Genomic DNA, 25,002 nt, shown 5'->3' on the forward strand with positions numbered 1-25,002 from the left:
ATTTGAATCCTGCCACTTATTAGTAAATTGCATCTACTTACCCCACAATAACACCACTTCACTCCTGGCATTTTGGTCTCATATCTGTCTCCTACACTAGCTCTAGTGGCTCCACATAATTACCCACGTACCACTGTGTGGTGCCAAGTAATTATATGATCCGCTATGTGACCCTAGAACAGCCGAATTAACATGGAGGAAATGCGCCTATGTTAACACAACTAGTTGCTCTCTGGTGCTCACTAAAATGTGTCACCCAAATTCTTAGAAAGCCAGGAGGAGACCACGACTCACAGCTGCCTGCGACCCACACAGGGAGGGTGACCTGGTTTCTGAGGTTTTTAACCGCTTGCTGCTCCCATCTGTTACTTGCCACCCCTTCTGCCCAGACATCAAGAACTGTAATAACGGACGGTTCTATTCAAGGGCCTTTGGAAGGAGAGGACCCCAGGGACCTGGGGAAGTCAAAGCTGGTGCTGAGCAGCAGTGTTCCAGTAACTGTAGCCAACAGGAGAGATGGAAAAGGCTTCACAGATTACATCTAATGCATCGCATGGCAGAGGCATGTTTGTCAGTCCAGATGCTGCATTGTACTGGCATGCAGAAAATAACCCCTGGGACATTAAGGAGCCCTCTCGTCAGATCCTGAGACACAGGCCTCCCAGACTTTCCTAGGAGGGCCAAGGAATCTGCCTCTCCCTGCTTCACACCCCATCAGGTGCTTTTGGGAAAGAGGAGAAAGGCACTTATGATTCATTAGCATTTCCCCGACCAGGCAGCATGATTCCCTCCCCTGCTCATGTCCTTTCCACACTGCAGGTGTGGCAAGTGGGACAGGAACTGTCTGCGCTGATGGTTGAAGAGGCCCTGCTAACATGAGGCCTGTATGTTCCAGGCTGCTTTCCAAAGGCCAACACGTACAGACGTTGAGGGAGTGCAGGTGCTGGGACTCAGCTGCTTTCTGCTCCATCACTCGGTACCTTTTGTTCTCTAGCCTCAGGCTCTCGACCCTTTGGCCAGAAGTCTGTAATCGTGTCACAAGAGCAATGAACCTTCCCCAAGAACAGGCAACCGAGAGGTGAAACAACTGCTCCGGGCAGGCAGATTTTCCCTGCTGCATCTGCTCCTGGGATCCTAGAGAAATCCCCAAGACTCCAACTGGCTCCAACACAGCAGGAGAGCTCTTAAGGGGGCACACTGCTCAGGAACCTAATTGCCCCAGCTGGGTCCCCAGACAGTGCTGGGGGAGGATACAAACCAGCCAGGGGGTGGATCTAACAATGTGCACACAGGACACTGACTTTGGACTCATTTGTACTGGGCTGAGGCCAGCCCTGCTTGTCTCCTGCTCTGAGGAAGCACTGTGGTGGGTTCATGCTGCACTGACCAGCCCATCAGTCACCTCCACTCGCTGACCAGCCAAACCCCAGCCAATTCCGCCCCTTCACCACAGCCCACAAAAAGTGTCAGGCCAGAATGCAGGAAACAGGCCTCCGCTCAACCAGACGGGCCCTGGGCAGGGGTTTCCCTGTGACTGACGCAGGGGAGGCAAACACCTGGCTTCTGCTCTGACACCCCAGTGGCCTTGCTGTTGGCCCTGCCTCTCTCTACCCCTCAGTTTCCCTATCAGAAGAATGGAGCTTACAGCCCTTGCCCACCTGAAGCACTGCACTATTATTTAGGGTCACAGAGGGCAGAGCTGGGCTCCAGCTTGGAAGAGACCCCCCCCCATCCCAGACTGACAACTGGGCCACCCCTGAGAGGCACGGCTGGAGCGGGGCAGCCCCCCTCCCCAAGAGCTTAGTCTGCTTTGTGGCTTGTCCCTTTGGCAGCGCCCCTCTGGTCACACAAGCACAAGGGCCCGGCTAGGCGTTACCCTCTGTGGGCAATGCGAGGAGGAGGCTGCCCAGCGGCCCCTAAGGTGGAGGGGGGCTGAGGGGACTTGGCTTACTTTGCACCATCATCCCTGCCGCTGCTGGAGCGTGCTCTGCCCTGCCCCCCTCATGAGCCAGCAGCTCCTCTGCAGCTTGTTTTGCTCCGAGCTCTTGCTGTTTCCATTTCCTCCTCGGTCAGAGCAGAGCCGTATCTGATCTTGGGAAGAGCTTGCGTCAGCCTCTCTCCAACAGCAGCACGCCCCGCTCAAAGCATCTCCAGGTTTAGTGCTGATGGTTTGCCACCAAGCGATCAGGCCGGCTCGCAGCGTGGGTGCGTGCTGGGGGAAGGGACTGGCCCTCGGGGCCTTGGCAGCTAGAAGCAGAACCTAGCACATGTAAAACCACATCTATTTTGGTACAAACAGCTCCCCACAAGCCCAGCCAGCTCACGGGGGGAGAGGCTGTCCTGGACTTTGCAGCCCTCTGATGGAAGATGCTGCAGGAGGCCCAGGTGTTACTGACACTCACAAGAGCTGTGCCAGGGCACGAGCAGGCCTAGGTGTATCATTAGGAGAGCAGCGTGGAACAAGCTGCTGCTGTGTGGTGGGTGCCGGGGGAAGGGTGACCATGCCTTTCTCCCCTCCCTGCCTCCCCAAGGATTTATGAAGATTAAACCCCCGCAAGGTGGGCCAATATCATCAGCCCCACGGTGGATTAAGGCACAGAAATGAAAGGTAAATGACTTGCCCATGCTCTCCCAGCGCTAGGAATGGGAACCTGGGCTCTGGCTTCCAGCCTTTGATGAGCCACAATGCCACCCTTCCTGCCACAGGCACTCGCAAGCAGTTTATAGTTGGTGGGTGTCTCTGCCCTGCCCCCCGGCCTCAGTGTTTGTCTCCCACACAATGTTAAAAACAACCAACAGCTAGCACAGCACAGCTAGTCTCCACCCCCAGCAGTGTGGGCTCAGGGCCAGGCAGAAGCCCCCACCAGTTTGGCTTGTTGCACTCGGGAAGGGCCCATTACTGATCACATGGGGTCATGTCGGACAGGACCCTCCATCAGCTGCAGGCCTGCCTGCAATGGCGACCTTGGAACAAGGACAACTAGGTAGGATTCTGCTCCTCTCACCAGCCCGGGCAAAGCCTCTTTATTGCCAAAGCAAAAGCATCACAGAGCAGAGAGCTTTAAGAGCACCCTTAGCACTGCAGGGAGCCAGAGGGTTTTCAGACAAGCAGGGCCCAGGATCACCCACGAGCAGAGATCATCTATTTCTTAGACACATTAGTGAGACGCCCATCACAGTGGTTTCTGGCACCAAGCTGCAGCGTGAAGGCTTTGTGGACTGCTTCAAAAGCAGCAGGATTCCCCAGTATTGCTGGTTCCCATGTGGAAAAGAGACAGGATAAAGGGCCAAGGGTCACAGGTGCTCTCTGTTATTTGCGGGTCCTGGTAACTCCTAGGCGGCTGTACTGCTCATTGTCCCGCTCACCAAGGGGCTAGGAGGAAGGGAGAAAGTAAGGCTGCTTTTTAAAGTGTTTCTCTGCTATTGAGGGTCACACTTCACCCACCACTGTGGTACTTGACCTCAGGAGCTGGGGGCCTGGGGTTCTGATAGGTGCTTTCTGTGCCCATTTATCCTCCCATATCCTCTGCATTCAAAGCTTCAGTACAAAACAGGCAGCCTCAAAACAGAGGAGATGTTGCCTGCACCCACATATCACAACCCAGCCACTGAGTTCCCAGTGAGCAGGACATTCCGATGAGCAGAGTTACTGATCTCAGAACCAGCTGGGAGAAGGAGGACAGCCAGTGCTCATTTCCCACCATTACCTGGTCAGCTCACCTCTCCATATGCTAGTTCATCTTACTGTTTCTGGCCTTTCCCTGCTTTCTCCTGCAGTGCTGGGGCAAAGTAGCTGGCACCAGTTTGGGGAGGGGGGGAGCAAAATAAAATTATACAAGCATGTGAGCTTGCAGACTCACTCCCGCGGCACCTCCTGCTGGTCTGTTCTGGGAATTAGCTCTCCAGCCTCCAGAGCACCCTCTGCAGGTTGGAGATCCGCTGCCTCTTGGTCCCCCGTGTCCGTCCCAGGACCCATGCCCCTTTACCTGGGGTGCTGCCTCCCTGGCAGTAACCCCTTTCTCTCAGGGTCTCCCCTCCCTGGGAAACCCCCACCCACTATCCCCACCTTGCCTCAGTATCAGGCTACTCCAGTCATCGTCTAGCCGCACGTCCTGGGGCAGACTGCAGTATCAGCCATTCATCACTGGCAAGGAGGGTTTGTATCTGCTGCCTTGGCCTACGCCTGGACTGCCTCTGCAACCCCCAGTACCTATTAGCCCAATGCTAGGCCACAGCCTGTGGCATTCCAGGCTGGAGCTCCCCAGCGCCTCTGCCTTTCCCCAGCCCTGCTCCCTGCAGCCAGGCCCTTCTCTCTCTACAGACACAGGAAGACTGCCTGGCCCTCTGGCTCACAGCCTTTTATAGGGGCCAGCTGGGCCTGATTGGGGCATGGCCACAGCTGAGCCTACTTTCCCCCAATCAGCCCAGGCTTCTTGTCCCAGCCACAGCCCTCTCCTGGGCTATTTTAAGCCCTGAAGGGCAGGAGCAAGTAACCACCCTACTTACAGGGCAAATGAATCAGCTTGTGCACATCTGGGGACCTGTACCCTACATATGTCTGGGGGGAGCCTGTGCCTGGGTGTGTCTGTGATGCTCCTAGACAGGTACTTGGGAGCGTACTGCTGCTCTAGCCCCTCCTGCAGTCACTGCTGCAGGTGCCCTGCCCAGATTAGCCTCCTTCGGTTAGAAGGCAGGTATTTAATCTCTGCCTGAAAGTGTGAGAGTGAGGGAGGAGCGCCTAGGGCTCAACCCCAGGAGGTTGTCACTGTGGCGTAAGCAGCCAGGTAGGCACTCCCTGGGTATCGGGGAAATCCCAAAGCAGCCAGCGCTGTGGGGTGCAGGAGCACCCCGGGCTTGGCGGGGTTTCCCTCACACACAGGGTTTGCAGTCTGGTTCCAATGCCTCGAGCACCCTGTTCCAGTTGCAGGGCAGGAGGTGGGAAGGGGCACAGCCACAGGGCATCGCAGCTGCAGTATGTACACTGGGGCTGGCTGCTCCAGGATGATCATTACACTGGGCAAAGTGGGGGTGCAGCACCATCAAGTCAGGCCCCCGACACTTCCATTCACCCTGGTGGGAGCGTTCTACACCTGTTCTGTACAGATCTAAATTACTAGCAAGGCCTGGGGCCTCTCCAGGCCCTGAGTGATGCCTCCATGCAGCAGTCCGGATTTCTGAGTGCTGTGAAAGGCTGGCCCAGCGACCACTCGTCACTCACCTGGTAGAGCTGCTCATTGGCGATCAGGTTCTGTCGGTCAGAAGCTACAATAAATCAAGCAAAGGTCAGTGGGAAGCTTGGTGGGAGGGCAGCATTTTCAAATGACCCCAAGTGGTGATTTTCTCTCTCCCACTCTGCAGCTTGTACCACCACTTACACCTGCACAGCACGGGGTCCTAGCATTTCACACCCACTCCACACTTCCTGGGCATGGGTGCTAACAGCGACACCAAGTGCAGGGCAGCAGGCCCAGGGCCCCTCTCTGCTCTCTATGGACAGCTGGGAACACATGTTGCTTTTGCTAAGCATAGAGCTTTGGTCACACTAGGCTTGTTCTGCTAAAATTTCACTTATTGCTGCCACTGGTTCAGCCCTGCCAATGGGGGCACTGTTGTCAAGAAGGAACCAATATCTACTGGTGTCACTAGGTCAATAACATGGTGCTTAAAATGCTGAGAGCTACAGGAGCCCTGTCTACACTAGGGCTCCCACTGTCCCAACTATTGGAGAGCTAAGCTAGCTGTAGCAAAGCTGGGAAACTATTTGCACAAAAGCCAAATGTAGGCATTCCCTTGAGGTTTACCCTGATGTCTCTGCCCAAAATTTCACCTCTCCTCGACTGCACTCTGTGCTGGCTGCTGCCCTTCACTCCAGGTATGGCTGTGTTCTCACATGCTGACTATGCAGTTTGTAAAGTTATGGGAATTTGTGAAGAAGTTACAGAGAATCAGCCCAGAGGTGGGTGTCCTGCAAAATAGTGTCTCCTGCTGCTACCCTCTTGCTCAGGCAGATACCCACACTCACAGATGACAGTCTCCCACAGCAACATGCAGAGACACAATCACACATGCAGACACCCTCACACTCCCTCCCCCTGGGCTGACATGCAGTCCTTGAGTCATGTATGTAGGTGTCACGTAGGGGCTCCAGGCACCAACCCAGCATCACGTGGGTGAGTGTGATGGAAAGACTCCAGGGATACTGCGCAGCAAGTGCTGTCCGACCAGCCATCCTTCACCCTGGTGTTAATGAAGATGACAAGACACTCCCTGTCCCTGCACTGGGCAACAGAGAAACCCCTCCCCTGAGCTGCACAGAGGGGCCTCCCCCGTCTCACCTCGTAAGTGACGGCCACTCTCCTGGCTGGTGATGCAGTACACAGCGATTGCCAGGAAAACCGTGGCGATGACATCAGCTATCACAATCCCCGAGATGGTGGCTGCATCCAGCTCAATGCAATTCTGGCACACTGCAAAGCCACAGACACAACACAGAGTACTGAGAACAGGACACAACCCTCCATACCTCCTACACAACCAGCTCAGTGGCACAGGGAGCAAGCCAGCAGGAGAGCCCCAGAGGATTTCTTTGTTCCCCCTACAAGGCCTCTTTGCCGCCCAGTTAGAAATATAACCCCCCTAACACACACACGTCACTCTGCTCTCCCACCTCCAAGGCCCCGCTCAGCCAAAGGCAACTGGACAGGACCCCCAAGGGAGCCTACCAACGCAACGCTGACCAAACAAAACCGTCACTGCTCAGCAACTCCCATTCCCCGACCAAGGCAGGGCTCGGTGCACCCAGCCCAGGGTGCCTGCTCAGAGCAACCGGTGGCGGGAGTGCAAAGTTGGGATAGGGCAGGGAGCAGGGTCTCTGGTGCGTCAGGGCAGAGCACTAGCTCCTCATGAGCCACAGGGCCAGCCCAGAGTGAGCTGCAAAATGGGTGTGGAGTGAGTCAGCTCAGCAATCATGCATGTGTGCATGGCGATCCAAGAACCGCCCATGCAAACAGGCACCCGCCCAGGCATAAGTGCACATCTTAGTGCCTGCTGCCCGGGGGCCAGCTTTGAACACTGGGGTCCCCGTGCCACCGCCAGTCCCAGTCTGAGCGTGCTGAGATTCCTGTCTGAGCACTGAAAGTTCGAGTTCAGAGGTGGAAGAGCCCAGGCAGATCATCCAGCCTCCTCTCTCCCTTTCTGGGCCAATGCAGGATGGTTCCTTACAAGACACGCAGCCTGTGGGGAAAATTTGGGAACAAAGAAACACTCACATCTGCCACCGCTGCAGCTTTACAGAGAGCCAATGGAGAAATGGCAGCTGTGTTTCACAGAACATTTAAAAAAACTTTAATTTCCAGAACAGGGCCATTTTTCATCAAAAAAAATAAGTTTGGAATTAAAAATTCCAGCCAGCTCTAGTTTTATAGACCAGAGGCAAACTGAGTGGTGAACGTACTTCGGAAATACACCTGTACAGAATCGCTATCAGTGCACTTATAAACTCCTCTTGGGTCGTTCGCTTCTGCACCCAAATTCAACTCTGTGCTGTTTTCCAATATAGAAATTCCATCTTTCAGCCAGTCTGTTGTAGTTGAGCCGCACGTCAGGACCACGTCACGGCCACGTGTTTCCACCTTTATAACTGATGTAAAACAAAAATGAAGGCTGGGAGGTGACAGATACAAAGAAGCCCAGAGGCTGAGTTGTCATCAGTAACCGAGGCTCAGAACTCAGGTTTCTTACACAGGCAGTTAGAAAGGAGCCATTTCCCAGTGAGACAGAGATGGCGTCTCATAGAAACCCCTGAATAAAAGGTGTTCTCACTGAGAAAATATCCGTGATAATACAGTGATAGGTATAATATTCAGGAATACAATTCAGTTTATAGCTAGATAGATATAGATATACATAACCATTGATTATATTAATAATTAATCATGTTGTTATATTGTGTCAATTATTAGCAATAAATAACTCTGGGCCCGATTCTGCCAGCACAACTCCTAGGACAGTGCCTACTGCTGGGAGCAGTCCTCTTCACCCGTATGGAGCTAGTGATGCTCAGAATAAGCTGTACATCCATAAGAAGTATTTGTAAGAGCAGGTCCTTGATTAGCAGCATCTAATATAATTATATATTATATTAATATAATACTGCAACTGACATTTTATCAGGGAGATTTTCACTCTGGCACAGAATAATTGGGCCCAGAATCCTTTAACCTGCAGTAAATCCTGGCTGTGGATGTGAGGCCCTGATCCTGCACACTATACACAGGCTGAATGGTAAGTGAAAGGGTTTGCAGATTCTGGGCTATTAATAATTAGTGATAGCAGCTGGAATTTTGTAACAAGTAAAAATGGTGGAGAGATCAGCCAAACCGGTTAGCGAAAGATAGTTCTGTGGTCAGCTCTGTAACTGGTGAGCAAATTTAAATGAAAACTGATTACAATGAAAACTGTGTAAAATTCACAAAATGTGTTTCCCACGGGGGCAGGGTCGAGCCCATGGGGGTCACTCCCCAGCCTTCAGAACACAAAATAAAGGTTGTTGTTGTTTGAGCACTGACAATGAGAGCAGTGCAGCTCATACTGCAAAGCCTCGGCAACACAGAGAAAGCTGAGAATTTGGATTACACCCCCCCTACACACACACCTCATTTTTCAGTCACCTCCAGTCTCGGTGTCTAATTCCTGTACCTGTTTGGGTTTATAAATCAGGTAGTTCGGTGTCTGCTAGTTGCACGCTCAATTGTCACCAGTTCAAAAACGCATCCATAATTATTTGGAGGTGCAAAATCTTGACTGCACAAAGATAGGCTGGCTTGAGGTCTGTCTCTATATTTATATATGTATCATTAACCGCTTATATTAAGATTGCAATTATATTCTAAATTATTATGAGAGAAATACATTTTACTGCTAAAATAATTATTAATCAATAGCTTAATGGATATTAAACTGCCTGGGGTGGGGACTCTGTTCACTCCCTTTTCTGTGCCCGGAGATCCATGCTTAAAGAAAATAATGACAATTTCATGTTTAAAAGAGCTCAGAAAGAGGCTTTGAGGAACTACACGAACAATTAAAGCAAATATTGAATAACAAGAATACAATTGCTACTAACAAAGCAATATCAAAAGGTAACCGCAAACTAGACATGCAGTTAAAGGGACAGCTTCAACTCAAAAATCTCACTTCTCTATGGAGCTTTATTCACCTCAGTGAGTTTACAGTGTTTGAAGTCAATGAGGTCCTGTGTGAATGTAGTGGGCTCACTGCAGGGTCAGGGCCTTAATGGTCTGTTTCTCCTCTTCATCTTTCACATGGCAACAGGGGCATAACTGGCCCAAACAGCTTCATTCTGCAGTCCAGTGCTTTTCCTGTTAATTGCACTGATTACCACAATGTTGGGCCTGATTCTGATTTCACTTGCATCAGTTTTGCCCTGGAGTAACTTTGCTGACTTCAGTGGTGCTATTACTGATCCGCACTGGGGTGATCAGGGATCAGAAGCGAGACCTTTACATTTGTCGTTGGACCAGTTTGGCCAATTGTCAGTTCTTGGTTTCCCCACTGGAAAGAACTGAGAGCGATTTGTCCATCAGCCTCATGATGACAATTCACACGCTGGACTGGATTCCAAGGCCTCATATCCCGTGAGTGAGGAACTGGGTCTTTTCCGTTATTTGCTTTCCCTGCTCTAAGTTGCTGCCTAGTATTGCCCCGCACCCACCCTCAGGGAGGCAGTGCTGAGAGTCATGGGCCCAGTCCTGCTTCCAGCGAAGCCAATAGGAGTGATGCCATCAATGTCACTGGGGGCAGGATAGGGCCTAATGTGAATCCAGGTGCAGTTGGTCCTACTTAAGACAGGCTGGGCTTGTAACAGACGCTATACAAGCCAGTAAGACACCATAATGGGCTGACCTTATTATGTATGTCTCTTGTAATGTGCTTTCTTTCCCTGGGACGTGAATTGATCCCCTGCTATTCAAAATGATTACTACAGAAGTGAGCATGCTGCACAGGTGAAAGGTACAACAGTGACCATCGCAGAGACTGAAGCCTTGTGTTTATCCCCAGAGCAAGCGGGGCATAAATAATGACCACCTGTGCTCCCTCCAAGTCCCCCTCCCTCCCCAGTGACCTTTAACACAGACACGGGATGCAGAGTCCTGGCTGCCACGGTTATCGGTGAAATAGCCACCCTCTGTGACTTTTAAGAGCAAAATGTCTCCTCTATCCAACCCTGACCAAAAAGGAGTTTAAATGAGCTCTGCAGGGTTTTTTACCTTTAGGTGAAGAGCTCTGCATGACCACACCTGAGGGGAAAAAGAAAAAATGTAATTTAGAAGTGCCACAAACCCTCCTGCTTCAAGGAATAACGACAGGACACAGGAAGAAACCAGCCAGTCTCAGAGAGAGGATACAGGATGATCTGGGCCCTGCTCAGACCAGGCCTGGAAAGTCCTATGTTCCTGATTCCATTTAGTTATAAAGGCCAACGTTTTCAAAAGTGGCCACTGATTTTCAGTGTCTGATTTGAGCTCCCTCGGGCCTGATTTGTAGCAGTGCTGAGTACCCACACTTCTAATTGAAATTAATGGAAGCTGTGGATACTAAATCAGGCTCAGGTTGGCTGAAACTGGGCACCCAAAAACGGAGTCACCCAAATGCATTGGCTGTGTTTTAAAATGTGATTCTAGAACTCGCTACCCAATTGGCGCAATGGAGACCAACTCCTTCATCATTGCGGCTAAAGGCTCAGCAATCCACTCAAACTTTTTTCCAGGGTTGGGTTTACTGGAAGGAGCATGCCAAGGTTTTTTGGAGTAGGGGAAATCTATTTATATGGCAATAAGGAACTATTTGTTTTTACTCTTTGTATGGGCACTTAGAGCCAGTCAAACATATGTATTCTATAAGTCATATGAAATAAAATACAGATGTCTCTTCAAACTCAAACATATAAACACACTTTGCACAAATCAAAGATACAAATATTAATTAATCTAATTAATTTGAAATAACCTTTAATCTTTATCTGCACTCAGCAGAGGTGCTAAATCTTAAAATTTCACCATCCTCTGGGGTGCGTTCAGCAATCGTGTCCCAGGTTTAGAGCCATGAACAAGAACGGATAACACAAAGGGGCAAAACATACCCAACGCACACTCTATGCAATTCCTCTGACTGGAATAGTGTGTCATTTAGGGCACAATGTGGCCCAGAGTTCCATTAACACCAACAAAACACATCACAAACCTACAGAATACATCTGAAGAGAAGTGAGGCTCCATTAGGCAAAGAACACTTGGGAAAAAAGGATTGCTTCCCTTTGTTATATGTATGCACTTTCCAGTGAGCTCTACAAACTTTACACACTATCTAATATTAAAACAGATTAAAACATTGTATGGCTTATTTACCTAAAATTATACAATGCAGTATGGTACAAGGCTGCTACAAACAATTATTCTTGGTCACAGTATTTGAGTTTGTCTCACAGAGTATTTAAAGTGGTCACGTTTTAGTTACTTGCCAAACTGAACTATATCACCACATGGTCTTTCCCCCCCTTAAACTTTGTGAGTGAGCTTAATGTTCATGGAAACTACCTACAGTAGAAATGCAAAAGGCCCATTAGGTCTTATTGAGTCCGTCTCCCAGCCAAAAAACAACTTTCAAAACCAAATCTATATAATACAGGTAAGAATGTATTTCTTAATAAGGAGCCAACAAGATGTGTGCCAGCCCTAACTCTCACAGCTTTGCCTGCCTATCTATCTGGCTATATGCCTTCCCCCTCCATTTATTTGTCTGTGTTTAGTATTACAGATTCTTAGCGCCTTACGGCAGGGACTGTCTTCTTACAATGTCTTTAAAGCACTGAACACATTTGGGGCATTATGGTAATAAAATAGTAATTAATTATTAATAATGCAGGATTGAAGATCTTACCTTTGATGATAAATCCGACCATTATTAAACTGACCAGATACCCATGTCTCCCCATGGTCCTTTTCCTTAACACTAAAATGCAACTGCAGTTATTTCCTCACTAGTGTAGGAAAAATTACGGTACTTCACCCAGTTTAAAAAAATATATATATATATAATTAAAGCTCTCTTTTCTAAACAGCAGAGAGATGTGAAACCAGTATCAAGAGCCTTCTCAGATGTTGGCAACAGGAAGCCTAGGGGTGGAAGCCTCTGTCTTCTTTCCACTAAGAATGTCAGTTTAAAGACGTCAGGGTTGTTACCGAAGTTGTTTCGCGGTCTCCAAAGTTGCTGCCAACACAGATCAGAATACAGTATTCAGTTGCAAATAAAAGATGTCCCCACTAAAAACAAAGAAGGACAATTAGCCACACTGCAGCTAACTTCTTTAGGTCCAAATACACCCAGCAGGCATTTTCTCAAGTATAGGATGAGCTGAATTACATAAGAGTACTATAAAAAAAAAATCTGTGGCCACTTCGGACTCAAGATTAATACCCAGCTCAGCCACTCCAACTTTTTCATCTGTAGCAGGGATAGAGTTCAGGTCCTGCTGCTCCAGAAGCACAGACTAGAAAGGAGCTAAAGGAGAACTGCTGTTAAAAGCAAAGGTATAACTTATGACAAGCAGGAGCAGTTCCTACTCTATCCAGCACTCGGGAATGGTGCATATGCACACTAGCTAGCTCATACAATGTTTTGGTGGTATCTACGTACGCACATGATTAACTTGGTCCTTTGGCTTTAGGATTAGTGTAGCCATTTCCCACCAAACGTGTTTGCTTTAATGTTATCGTCGCCCACTTTTGGGTTCAGCAGTGATTCCCAAGAAAGCCCTTTGCAGGAATATCCATAGATTCATAGGCCAAATGGGATCACTGTGATCATTTACTCTGACCTCCTGTGTAACTTCCCCCCAAATAATGACTGTTTGAACTGGAATAGATTTCAGAAAAACATCCAGTCTTGATTTTAAAATGGTCAGTGATGGAGAATCCACCACGATCCTTGGTAAGTTGCTCTAATGGTTAATGATCTTCACTATTCAAAATTACATCTTATTCCCAGTTTGAATTTGTCTGGCTTCAACTCCCACATGCTGGATCTTGTTATAACTTCGTCTCCTTGATTGAGCAGCCCATTATCAATATTTGCTCCCTGTGTAGGTACTTCCAATCTGTGAGCAAGCCACCCCAGGTTTTCTAATCTTTTAATCATTCCCGTGGTTTGTCTCTGACCCTTCTCCAATTTATCAACATCCTTCTTGAATTGTTGACACCAGAACTGGACACAGTACTCCAGCAGTGTCACACCAGTGCCAAATACAGAGGAAATATTGTTTGTGACCAGCTTACCAAGAGATCCTAATTACTATGTATCAGTGACCTGTCCTCTTCATTATTTACGACTCCCCCATCGTTGTCTCATCTGCAAACTTTATCAGTGATTTTATGTTTTCATTCAGGTCACTGATAAGAAACAATCCCTGCAGGACTCCAGTAGAAACACACAATACTGAAGTGCAGGTTCTTCTCACTCTGCTCCTGTGATTCTCAGGCATCATGTTTTTGTCTCCAAATGAACAGAATACCTACTTATTTCCAAACCAAGCCAGTGTTTTATTAGAAATGATTTATGCTGAAACAGTTCCACCTCGTGGGGAATCATTTTTAAACCAGAGAGTGAGAACTCTGTGAAAGCACTGTACGGGACTTTCCCTCTGTCCTTTTCAGCTGCTACACAATTATTAAAAAAAATAATCAGTTTGTGCAGGTGATCTCAGCTTTGACAAGCTAAAACAATCTGTGTGAGGTCAGTGCTTTGAAGCAAGTCTGTTAAAGGAAAACCCATGCACTATAGAAAATCGGATTTGTGATTAGCTCTGTATGTGGTACCTGAGTTAATAGAGAACCCACTGATCCAGCAAAGTACTAGGGAATGCTGGACTGAGTTTCTTAATTTGGGTGAAATGTAAAAACCAAGGACCAGATTTGCAAAGCTATTTAGGCACCTAAAGATGCAGCTAGGGACCCAGTGGGATTTTCAAAAGTGCCTAAGCACTTAATTTCCAATGGCTGCCTAAATACCTTTAAAAATCTAGCCCTAAGTGATAGGGACCTTACCACTTGATATTATTAACAACACCTTGCCACACTGTAATGGTAACTGCTATCCTTGTTGAAGTACAGCTCAAGGTGCCTAGTCCTGTGTATACGGGGATCCATAACCAGACAGATATAGAGAGTTCACAAAGCCCTTTGGATGAAAAGTGATTTATAAATAGGTCCCTACCAAGTTCACAGCCATGAAAAACACAAGCTTTTGAGATACACTGAGCTCTTGTTCTGGAATTTTTCTATTGCCACCTCCCCCCACATTTGCCATGCTAACACAGAGCACTATCTCCTTGATGTCCCTGTGCGGACAGAAGGGTTTTGTCAGCAGGGGTGTGTTTCTCCACACCCGACTCTGGTAGCTAAGCCAAGGTACTGAGTGCACCCCAAGCCCTGGAGAACTGTGCAGTGCTGCTCCGCGGAGGCAAACCCCGCCCTAGCCTCGGCTCTGCTCTGGCGTGCCCAGAAGCCTGGCCCCGGACTGCACTAAGCCTGGCGTGGCGAAGGCCTCTGACAGCCGGATCCGGGGCGCGCGTTACGGACGGGGGGAGGGGTGAGAAACGAGCGCCTAGTCCCCTCCACCCCGCTCGCCACCCAACACGTGGTGCCTACCCACGTGCTCCAGGCCACGGGGCACTTCCGGCGCTGGAAGGTGACGCGCGGCGCTGGGCAGTGACGTCTGCGATTGTCAGCCTGCGGCTGAGCGAGAAGTGGAAGCGTCCGGGCCCCGGTAAGAAGCGGCGGCTCCGCCCCTCCCCCTCTGGCGGGCGGCTGGTGCGGAGCGGGCCTGGGGGGCGGGGCGAGCCCCGGGCCTGCGTGGGGCGGGCGGGCCCTGGCGCGGGGCTCCCCAGGGGCGGGCTTGGGGCCAGCCAGGCCGGGGCTCGGCTCACGTTCCCTGTCCGGCCCCGCAGCGGTGCGAGCCTGCGGAACTCCCCGCCACGGGCTGCCCCGGGGCCCGCAGGATATCGGGATGTAACCGGCCGTTGGCCAGGCTGGTCTGAGTGACTCCAGCTCCCCACGGGGCAGAAACTGGGACTGGGCGACGGGCTGGATCACTTCGTAATTGTCCGGGTCTGTTCGCTTCCTCTGAGGCGGCCGGCACTGCCCCCTGGTAGTGCTGGCTCGTTGGTCTGCCCCATGCACCTGTCCTTACGGGTAGGAGCCCTGGCTCACTTCGCAGGGCTACATGGAGAGGACCGACTGGCTGTACTGTCAGTCTGTGTATGAGAGCACTTGCTTAGAGTGAAAGTTTGGGGGAACTGAAGTTGTCACCTACTAACACTTATCTCTTGTATAGTGACTTTCATCAGAGCTCAGAGGGCTTTACAAAGGATATCAGCTGCTCATTTCATTCAAATACTGACTGGAAGTGCTGGTGTTATGGTTTTTGGGAGCATGATGGAAATAGTTTACCATGCACAAGTTTCCCATCCTCAGGTTCTTTGAATTGGGGGGGGAGAGGGGGCAAGCGTGAGAAAGAGAAGAACATGCAGGGGGTGAGCGTGAGAAAGAGAAGAACATGCAGGTGGAGAAAGTTGTATGAGCTCCACCAAATCAGATGTGTGTTTGTGGATGTGGGTAAAGCAGTGATAAAGCCTTGAATTTCACCTGTTTTGTGTCCCTGCTGTCACAGGGGCGCTGCCTAACAAAGCTGACCACAGGAGCAGCTCTCAAAACTGTTAACTCAAGTTTCCTTCCTGTGCTCCTATGGCACTGTGCTAAACTGCAGAAGTATATGTCATCCAACACTCTGGAGCCAGTACCAATGGCTATGCTAATCTGGAGGAAATAAAGAGGAGGGAGCCACAGAACAAGAACAAAGCCAAGAAAGCCCAACAATTGGAAGCAAAGAGGAAAAGGACAGAGAGTACTGAGGTAGATATGGGCAGGAGAGAGAGAGGTCAGAAGGAAGATGCAGCTACCTGTGATGCATGGCATGGGGAGGGCATGCCAATCTATTTCAAGAGAGTTTTCACCGGAATAATGTTGGGTGTCACTTCTCTACAATACTGTGCTTTTGGGATTTTCTTGGATTTGCTCCATCTGCAAGTTGTGGCACAGGAGCTATTTTTTGGCTTGAGTTAGAGCTGTTAGAGCAACACTGGGGGTGAGGGATTATCTGTTAGAGCAGTCATTTGAATGATATTTCACTATATAATAAATAAAACATTAGCATCTACTTTCATACATATAAACCTAAATGCTCAAATGTTTTCACTAGCTTGAATAATGTGATTTGATGCAGAACTCTGATTTCATTGAGGGGAAAGAAGGAACGCACTTAGTGCTATTGTGACTTTGAGTCCTTGAATTTTTCTGCAGGTATCAGCTGTGTAAACAGGCTGAGCAAGTTTGTCCTTTGGCTTTGCAGTAGATTGACTTGTGCATAGCAGCATTCCACAAGCTGATTCATGATCTCTTGAAATGTCTAGAAGGGGATCAATATAAATTGCTCTTTCAGTCTGACAGGGATGTTGTAGTCCAGTAAAGGAACAACCAAGGCTAGTTCCTTGGCTGTTCCTAATGAAATACTGCCTCAGTTAAAAACCAAATCTAGCTTGCCTGTGTTACAAATTAGGAAATTATTCCATGGCAAACCAGCAAAACTCTAGGCTAAAAGTTAAGCTGTTTTGCTTTCTATAACTGCCTGTATTTCTGTAGGGAAAGACAGGTGGAGTGGTTTGCCAAGTGTTGCATCTGATTATTTTAATGCTCTGATGCAGAATAAATAACTTTTAGAAGAAATAATAAGGATCAACAAATGGACTGGGCTTCCTTTCCACCATTAGCTGGCCTCTTCGGGTATTCCTGCCCTGAGTTTCCTCAGTAGAATCTCCCTCCATGGTACAGCTCCCATAGTGCTGAAATGGTAGGAGTGCTAGCAGACACCAGCTCCCAGCATTTTTACCAGTGATAGCAGATCTAGACAACATTTCTGTAAAAACATGTGTCCTGTCTCCATTAGTGTTTCCATCATGGATGTGGTTTCCCAGTTAATGTTAGTGTAGGCATGGCCTTTGCCTGCAGAGCTGCAGGACTGTTTACATGTAAGGTCACTCACTGTAATAGGCGCTAAGTTAACTTAACAAGATATGAATTTTGTTAGGTACAGCTAATCATCCATAACTGAATTCCTTTACTCTTTTCAGTTTCAGTTCAATGCTTAATTTTAATGTTAAAAGGTATCATTAAACATTGAAAAAATATATCAAGGTAGAGTGCTTATGTACTCCTTCAATTTTAATAGCTGTGAAAGCAGGCATCTTATTTTTAGTGATGGGTTCTTGGATGTGTAGGTAAATTGTCTTTAAATCTTGGATTCCTAGTTGAAAAAATCCTCCCCACAAGACGCTTCTGGTTTTATTTTTAAACTGTTAAGAATTGTAGCTGCTGCTGTTAACCATTGCTTTGTGATTGTCATACCTGTTCTTTCTTCAGCCCCTCTCCCCATGTCTGGATGGAGCACACTTTAAAGTGAAATGACAGACCAAGAGAATAACAACAGCATCTCAAGTAACCCTTTTGCAGCCCTCTTCAGCTCCTTAGCTGATGCCAAGCAGTTTGCAGCGATCCAAAAACAGCAGCTGAGGCAGCTCACTGGTAAGAGGAGGAGAGCAAACAATGCAGCGCTAGTTGCAGAGGGTCTTCCCTAACAACATGTCTGTAAGGTTATCATACTCTGGTATGTGTTTACTATTCCAGCTCAGTATCCTGAGCAGCTTTGGGACCATCCATAAACAGAAATATTTTTCAAGCCTGGACACTTGTAGTATAGGAGCCAGGAGTCAGAATTGTCTGGTGTCCACAGTATTATTTGTATGTCAGTATAGCATCTTACTTTGTGCACTTGAGGCCTGATCCAAAGCCCATTGAATTCACTGGGAGTCTTGCAGTTTACTTCTGTGAGCTTTGGATCAGGCCCTAAATTGTTGAGCCAACTTTTTTTGTAGTCCTCTAGAAAATCTTCTTAGGGGAGAAGTCTGATCTGAATTCAGGACTAGGAGCCAGAAACACTTGCGTTCTGATGCTAGACTGAACACTGACTCTTGCTTTGACCAAGTCACTTGTGCCTTTTTTTTTTTTGTCGTCCGTGTCTGTGTCCCTTCCCTCCCCCCCCACCCCCCGATGTGCTGAGCACAGGGAGCTGTGGGTGCTTGGCATCAAGCTTGTGCCTCCATTTTGGGAATAATTATATCAACTATGTCACAAGCAGTCATTACAAATTAATGTTCTAAAGATGGACATTAGTGTGTAAGGACTAAACAGTATTATTTAAAGCAATGCTCTTGTCTTACAACATCCATAGGGGAGTCTTTTGGGAGACAAGGAGGGAGAATGGTAACTGGTCCATACACCATTGCAGAGGGCAAGTTGTAGAAGTGGCAAGAATGCTTGGGAAAGGGTGTGGATGTCTCCTTGGCCATTCACCAACTATCTGAATGGTCAGGGTGACTTGTTTCTTACCCAGAGAGTGTAGTACTCTATTTTATTTTGTTCTGACAGTAGGTCTACTTTGCTTTTCAGTAGCAATTTGTCTGATGTGAAAGGTTTAAGTTTTTTGTTCTAAGACTTGCACTGTTTGAAAGGTGCCTATGTTCACACAGAGTCTTTTCACAGGTAAATATTTTTAAATGGCACTTTGTATTCTACAAAACAAAATGCCATTGCTTCCTTAATTCTGCAGCATGGCGTGCAGACAGTGTATGGGGCTGTAACTCTTCTCCATGGCAGTGCCAGTGATGCTGGCAATCGATGAATATAGTGTGTAGATAGAACACAGGGTTATTTATCAACTTTTTGTCCAACCCTCGTCTGAGCAGTGTGTTACAAAATGGTGTGCATCACAGCCTACATCATCACTACCTTCAGCAGAACTGCACTATAACCATAGTGTGCTTATTGCTGTGCTTGCCAGATAATGAATAATTCATGGTTTTGCATGTAGGAACCTAAGTGTAGGTGTTTGAAATCAGTGGCAGCACAAAGATAGGAAGGACTTGTGCATGTCCCTTGGGTTAGTTCAGCCCTTCTTGTTCCCAGAGACACACTGCTTAGCAATATTAATTTCTTCCTGGGCCAGGGACATGTTTGTTTACTATCTTCTCTTTTCCAGCAGATGAAACCTCAGCCAGCCAAGATGACTCAGATAACAGTGTATCAGAGAGTCTGGATGACTGCGACTATTCTGTGGCTGAGATCAGCCGCTCTTTCCGCTCCCAGCAGGAGCTGTGTGAACAGCTCAACATCAATCACATGATCCAGAGGATCTTCCTCATCACCCTCGACAACAGTGAGTGGGCATGCAGTGAAGACTTGTGTTACCCACCAGACTCTGAGGGTTACAAGATTTACTTAGCAGGCACAGTAGCTTAGCCATAGGAGTAGTTATGATTGTGTGTTAGAGTCTAGGGCAATCTTGGCTCCTGAGGGTTGAGATTAAGTCTGAAGGCTAGTGTCAGATGTGTGTGACTGCAGACTGCACTCATTATTATTTATTATTTGTATTACAGTAGCATCCAGACACTAATCAGGACCAGGGTTCCAGTTTGCTAGTCTCTATATAAACACACAGGCAGACATGGTGCCCTGAAGAGTTTAGAATCTAATGTTAATTTCTGTTGTTTGTTTGCAGTGTTGTGAAAAAAATCTGAAAAGAACAATGTGAATGAAAATCAATATTTTTTTAAATAAATAACCTTTTTAGGAAGTAATTATAAGTTTTCCTTTAAAAATCAACCAATTTAAAATGATATCTGAATTTAATACACATATGTTAAGGCCTACATTTATTATAAGGTCTTAAAACATTTAAATAAACAATAAATATGCTGAATCCATGAGCCTCTATCAAAAACCTTGAGTTAAAGGCTGCTTTTGCATATAAAGATAGATCCTCCCCCACCTGCCATTTTGACTTTGGATGTCAAGCTTTATAAATATGGCAGAGTAGGTCATGTACTGTATTAAGGGCTTGATCCTGTCGGGGACTCGATGTTTGTGCTACTGAGCCTAAGACTGGCAAAGTTGTCACAGGCTTTGGGACCCGGCCCCTGACTTTAGCAGACACCATCATGTATCTCATCAGGATCATCCACTGAGCCCACCTCAGTGGTCTCATACTTGTGTTGTAATGCTTCTCTCTACCTGAGAGCTGATTGAATGTGCTCAGATTATGAATTTTATGATTCTTCCCATCATTCTTCATTTTCTGACATACTGAAAAGGTAAAATTAATAAGAATCTGAAAATATTAAGCTGTATAGTTGCTCAAGTATATGATTGTAGTTATAGTGTACCCTCCTAGGTAGCAAAAAGATGTAAAAAATATAGTGTAAAGGCTCTATTTAGTTGTAAATCAACATGTTTTAATGGTTATATAAGCCAGTGAGAATGCACCTTTCTTTAGAAAATAACTGAACTACAAATGGAAAAGTTTGATTAAAATTGGTAATTTAAATTGAGATTTTGCACTTGGTGATTTAAATCAATCCAGCCTGGAATAAATGTAAAGCGCTAAAATGTAATTTGTATTATCCCCACTTGGCATGACCATGCAGCTAGGATATGGTTCACATCTTGCTTTCCTAAAGCCCAGTCGGTGTTGATGTGTTTGCCTCTTACTTGTAAAGTTCAGTTGTAGGGATTGGATGGGAAGTGATTTACTTGATCATCAGGGTGATTTTATTCAATGTTTCGTAGAAATGTAAGACTGGAAAGGACCTTGAGAAACCAAGTCCAGCTCCCTGTACTGTGGCAGGACCAAATAAATCTAGACCATCCCTCACAAGTGATTGTCCATCCTATCCTTAACTAGCTAGTTCCTTAAGTACTCTAGGAGGAATTTCATCAGGACCTGCTGACTTGAGTACATCTAACTTATGTATATATTCTTTAACCTGTAATTTCCCTAGGTTGTTAACATTGCATTGAGCGACTGATCACCATTAACCTTTTCAGTGAAGTCTGAAGCAAAATAGGAATTCAACATCTCAGCCTTTTTGATGTCATTAATTATTAGCTCTCCTTCCCCATTAAGATGAGGACCTACAGTTTCCCCTTGTCTCTCTCTCACTCCTTATGTATTTAAATAATTTCTTATTGCCTTCTATATCTCTGGCTATATGCAACTCATTTTGTGCCTTTGCCTTTCTGATTTTTTGTCTCTAGTGCTATGTGCTTGTCCTATCCTTTTGTATGCCTCCTTAGCAATTTGTCCATGTTTCCATTTTGTGTAGGATTTTTTGTTTTTCAGCCCATTAAAGAGCTCCTGATGGAGCCATATTCTTTCCTATCTTTCCTTTGCATTGAAATAGTTGCAATTGTGCCTTTTAATATTGTCTCCGTGAGAAACTGCAAACTCTCCTAAACTCCTTTATCACTTAGATTTTTTTCCAATGGGACCTTATCTACCAGTTCTCTGAGTTTGTTAAAGATGGCTTTTTTGACGTCCTTATTCTGCTTCTCTCACTTCTTCCTTTCCTTAGAATCATGACATCTATCATTTCATGATCACTTTCACCCAAATGACCTTCCGCCTTCAGATTTGCAGCCAATTCTTCCTTGTTGGTCAGAATCCAGTCTAAAATGGCTGTTCCTCTGCTTACTACTTCTGCCTTCTGAAACAAAAAGTTGTTCCCGAAGGCAGAAAGAATTTTGCTTCTTTCTTGGTGTCTTTTGGCTATGGGTGAAGAATGTGATAATCCCAGTGGAAACCAATTATAAATTGATTGACTGGCCTGGCATTAAAATACCTACTAGAGCACACTTTGTTCTTGCAAAGTGAGCTTCTGTATGTATGTGTAAATTGGGAAGTTCACTCTCATGGGGCTTGCTTTAGTGAACATTGGGATATTACAATTAAAACAGATTTTTCCCAAACTGATTCTTAAATAGGATTCTGGTGTGTACCTGTGTGTTGTGCAGTGGATGTTGCATTGTCATTTGTGTACCTTTTAAAAGATAATTGGTATATCATGTTTTAGAGTCAAACCTGTTTTTACTTGCTCAGAAGAGAGAGCTTTTAACTAAAGGTTCAACAGAATTCTACAGGAAACCTTGTGGCGGGAGGATGGGAATATTTGATAGTTGTTTACAGCAGTTAACTCCCTATAGCAGGCAAGTTCCACAATGCTGAACATGCGGTCGGTAGGCACATACTTGTGGTGGCTTGTTTAAGTGGATTTGATTTTCCCCAGGTGATCCCAGTATGAAGAGCGGCAATGGAATTCCTGCTCGCTGCGTGTACCTGGAGGAAATGGCTGCAGAACTGGATGAACAAGACTGGCTTGACATGGAAAACATTGAACAGGTATCACTACTTCTCTGTCAACTTGACTCTTTCAGGTTGATGTCTGGCAGTGCTGAGCTGAAGAAGGTGCAGTGATTTAATAAGTGGAGTATCTCTTCAAAAGTCCAGTCCCAAATGGGTGTTTAATGACTCCTATTTAAAGATCAGGTCTGCATAAAACATTAATGATCTGGGAGGAGAGCTCAACTCGTGCACATGCTACTGAGAAACCAACATGCTCAGCTGTTTTGGTTTTTTTTGTTTTTAGATGAGGCTAACAATAGACCTTTTGGTAGTCTGCATTGGGAAGCAGCGGCCATGGAGAGCCAAACTGGCTGTATTCTGGGCTCTGGGAAGGCACTGTGGGTTAGTGTGTCGGTGGTTATTCCTCGCCAAATCGAGAAGGGGTCATTCATTTCTGTTCACAGCTTTTGATAGCTGAAATTGCGATTTACTGATGGGGACGGTTTAGTTCTTACGGTGCACAAAAAATCTGGCTCTCAGCTACTAACAGTAACTTGAACTCTGCTCCTTCCCTGCACAGCATATTAGGGTTTACCCTCAAGTGCAGACTTGTTCACTAACGGTGAAATGTGCTGCTGCCTGTGACAACTGGGCTGGAAGTGACTTTAGGCTTAGTGGTTGCGGGCTTCGGAGTGCTTATAGGGTGCTAACACTAGCTCCTCCTAGTGGCTGCAGAGATCTGCTGCCAATGTTGGAGACTGAATGGGAAGATATAGATTAGGAGTATGGTGACAGAATGGATAAAATCCCAAGGTCTCTCTCACTCCTCCAGTTTAATTTGCTGTGTCCACCTTCTGGAAGGTCAGAATGCCTTTGCTTATAACAGAGAACAGTGGGAGTTGGTGCTCCAGTACTCAGCTCTGCCACCACCCACCTCATCAAAACATTGTAAAGAGACCTGCTCCTCTAACAGGATTGTCGTGCTAATGCTTGTCAAATTTGTTTTCAAAGGCAAGGGTTACAGATGCCTATTAGTAAAACTGCTGTACGTTTTGAAGGTGAATGGAGAAGCTGTTGGCTTAGCAGACTGGGAAAACTCTGAGAAACCCTGGTCTAGCACTGAACGCTCTGCATTTCTCAGTAGGGAAGGAAAGCCTAATGGGCAAAAAGGAGCTGTGTTAGGATGATTTGGTGTGCGGTATTTTTTGTTGGGAGAAGGGGGAGGGTTGTGACTTTAGACACTTGGGATTGTGTGTTTATTTTCAGTATATTTTTAATTTGTGTCTAGGCACTCTTCGCCCGCTTGTTGCTTCAGGAACCAGGAAATCACCTGATTTACATGACCTCTGTCAGCACACAGAATCTTTCAGCAGATAGAGACGCAGGAGAGAAACAGATTCTTCACTACTTATATGCCTGTTTCCAGAGAGCAAAGGAAGAGGTGGGTAGGCAGCCTTGAGAAGGGGAAGTAGCATCATATGCAATCTGATTACTGAGCTGAAATGAGCAAGTTGGCAGACTATACCACATATACCAACACATTTCAGGGCACATCATTCCTTCTGTCTCAATTCTTCTTTCCATGCAGATAACCAAAGTGCCAGAGAACCTGCTGCCATTTGCAGTTCGCTGCAGGAATCTGACTGTGTCGAACACTCGCACTGTTCTTCTCACCTCAGAGATCTATGTCAACCAGAATGTCTGTGAGCAGCTGGTGGACCTGCTGCTGGAGGCACTGAGAGGAACGCGTAGGTTTATAGCTATGTCTCTTTCTCCTGGTGGGTTAGTAGTTATCCTCAGATGACCAAATATTGTTGCTTTTTCTTTCCACTTTATAACAAGAACATCAAACCCAACGCCTCTGCTATTTAAGGTCCAAGCTTGACATTCAGAATCAAGTGAGCCATGTAAGCAGTAGATAGTCTTAGAGAAATGCCTAAAGTAATAGGACAGGTTTGGTGGTCTTAGGACAACTCGAGGTCTTGTGTAAAACCAGTGAAAGTAAAACCAGTTGACGCTAACAAGACAAACTAACCCCACTAATAGAAAACTGTGGTGAGTGCAACGCTGACTGAACCGTATTTTACCCTTTAAGGGTCTGGACATTTTGTTAACGCTTTGTCTTGTATATTTTCATAAACATAATGGGTAAAATCCTGGTGCCCTTGAAATCAAAGGGAGTTTAGCTATTGACTTGACTGGGGCCAGGATTTCACCCCTGTAAATAACAGATCTGATATAATGTACAAATTAAAATCCAAACTTGTAAGTTACCTAAGGGGCAAGGAATAAGAATAATTTCTTTAGACATCTTGGATCAGGAGCATCTGACCATGTCAGGAACCTTAACTAATAGGTCAATTCCTAGAGTTTAAAATAACCTTTGAACAGGAGTGAATAGATCCAGAAATGGGATGGAGCCTGTGAACAACTCAGTTCTTTTCAACACAAAGTGTAGGGGAAATTGCCGTCTGCTTTCTTGGTTTTCTGTGTCACTAGAGAAGTTAACACCTTGGGCCAAAGGGCAGTCCATGGATACCAGTCACCCAAGGGCCCATCCTAGGGTCCACTGAATGTTTGTGGGATTGGTGTTGGGAGGAGAACTGGTTTATGAGTCAGTCTGTCTCTCCTGTCTGTCTG

General features: G+C 46.7%; 2 protein-coding genes across 8 annotated transcripts in view; one reads left to right on the plus strand and one right to left on the minus strand.

The window, feature by feature from the left end:
- Positions 1 to 2,999: 2,999 nt before the first annotated feature.
- LOC127033873 (T-cell surface glycoprotein CD3 delta chain) lies at positions 3,000 to 12,210 on the minus strand. 2 transcript variants are annotated; one of them, XM_050922173.1, is made up of 6 exons: positions 11,959 to 12,206; positions 10,290 to 10,319; positions 7,454 to 7,639; positions 6,336 to 6,467; positions 5,219 to 5,262; positions 3,000 to 3,373 (listed from the first exon to the last, which is right to left on the minus strand). In XM_050922173.1, the coding sequence occupies exons 1-6, from the start codon at positions 12,011 to 12,013 to the stop codon at positions 3,311 to 3,313; spliced, it is 510 nt and encodes a 169-aa protein (XP_050778130.1). In that variant the 5' UTR covers positions 12,014 to 12,206; the 3' UTR covers positions 3,000 to 3,310. The 2 variants fall into 2 exon arrangements, with proteins under 2 accessions (XP_050778130.1, XP_050778131.1); XM_050922174.1 differs by lacking the exon at positions 5,219 to 5,262 and having other exon boundaries at positions 11,959 to 12,210.
- Positions 12,211 to 14,767: 2,557 nt separating this feature from the next.
- The window catches only part of UBE4A (ubiquitination factor E4A), a 35,052-nt gene continuing 24,817 nt past the window's right edge, over positions 14,768 to 25,002 (plus strand). Inside the window, exons 1-7 of one of the 6 annotated variants that reach the window (XM_050922160.1) lie at positions 14,769 to 14,841; positions 15,745 to 15,986; positions 17,550 to 17,711; positions 19,225 to 19,401; positions 22,307 to 22,419; positions 23,651 to 23,803; positions 23,951 to 24,110. In XM_050922160.1, coding sequence (XP_050778117.1) covers positions 17,591 to 17,711; positions 19,225 to 19,401; positions 22,307 to 22,419; positions 23,651 to 23,803; positions 23,951 to 24,110 — 724 coding nt within the window. In that variant the 5' untranslated portion in view covers positions 14,769 to 14,841; positions 15,745 to 15,986; positions 17,550 to 17,590. The other 5 variants (XM_050922165.1, XM_050922161.1, XM_050922162.1 and 2 more) reach the window with 5 other exon arrangements.

Source organism: Gopherus flavomarginatus, chromosome 13, assembly GCF_025201925.1.
Source record: "Gopherus flavomarginatus isolate rGopFla2 chromosome 13, rGopFla2.mat.asm, whole genome shotgun sequence".
NCBI lineage: Eukaryota > Metazoa > Chordata > Testudines > Testudinidae > Gopherus > Gopherus flavomarginatus.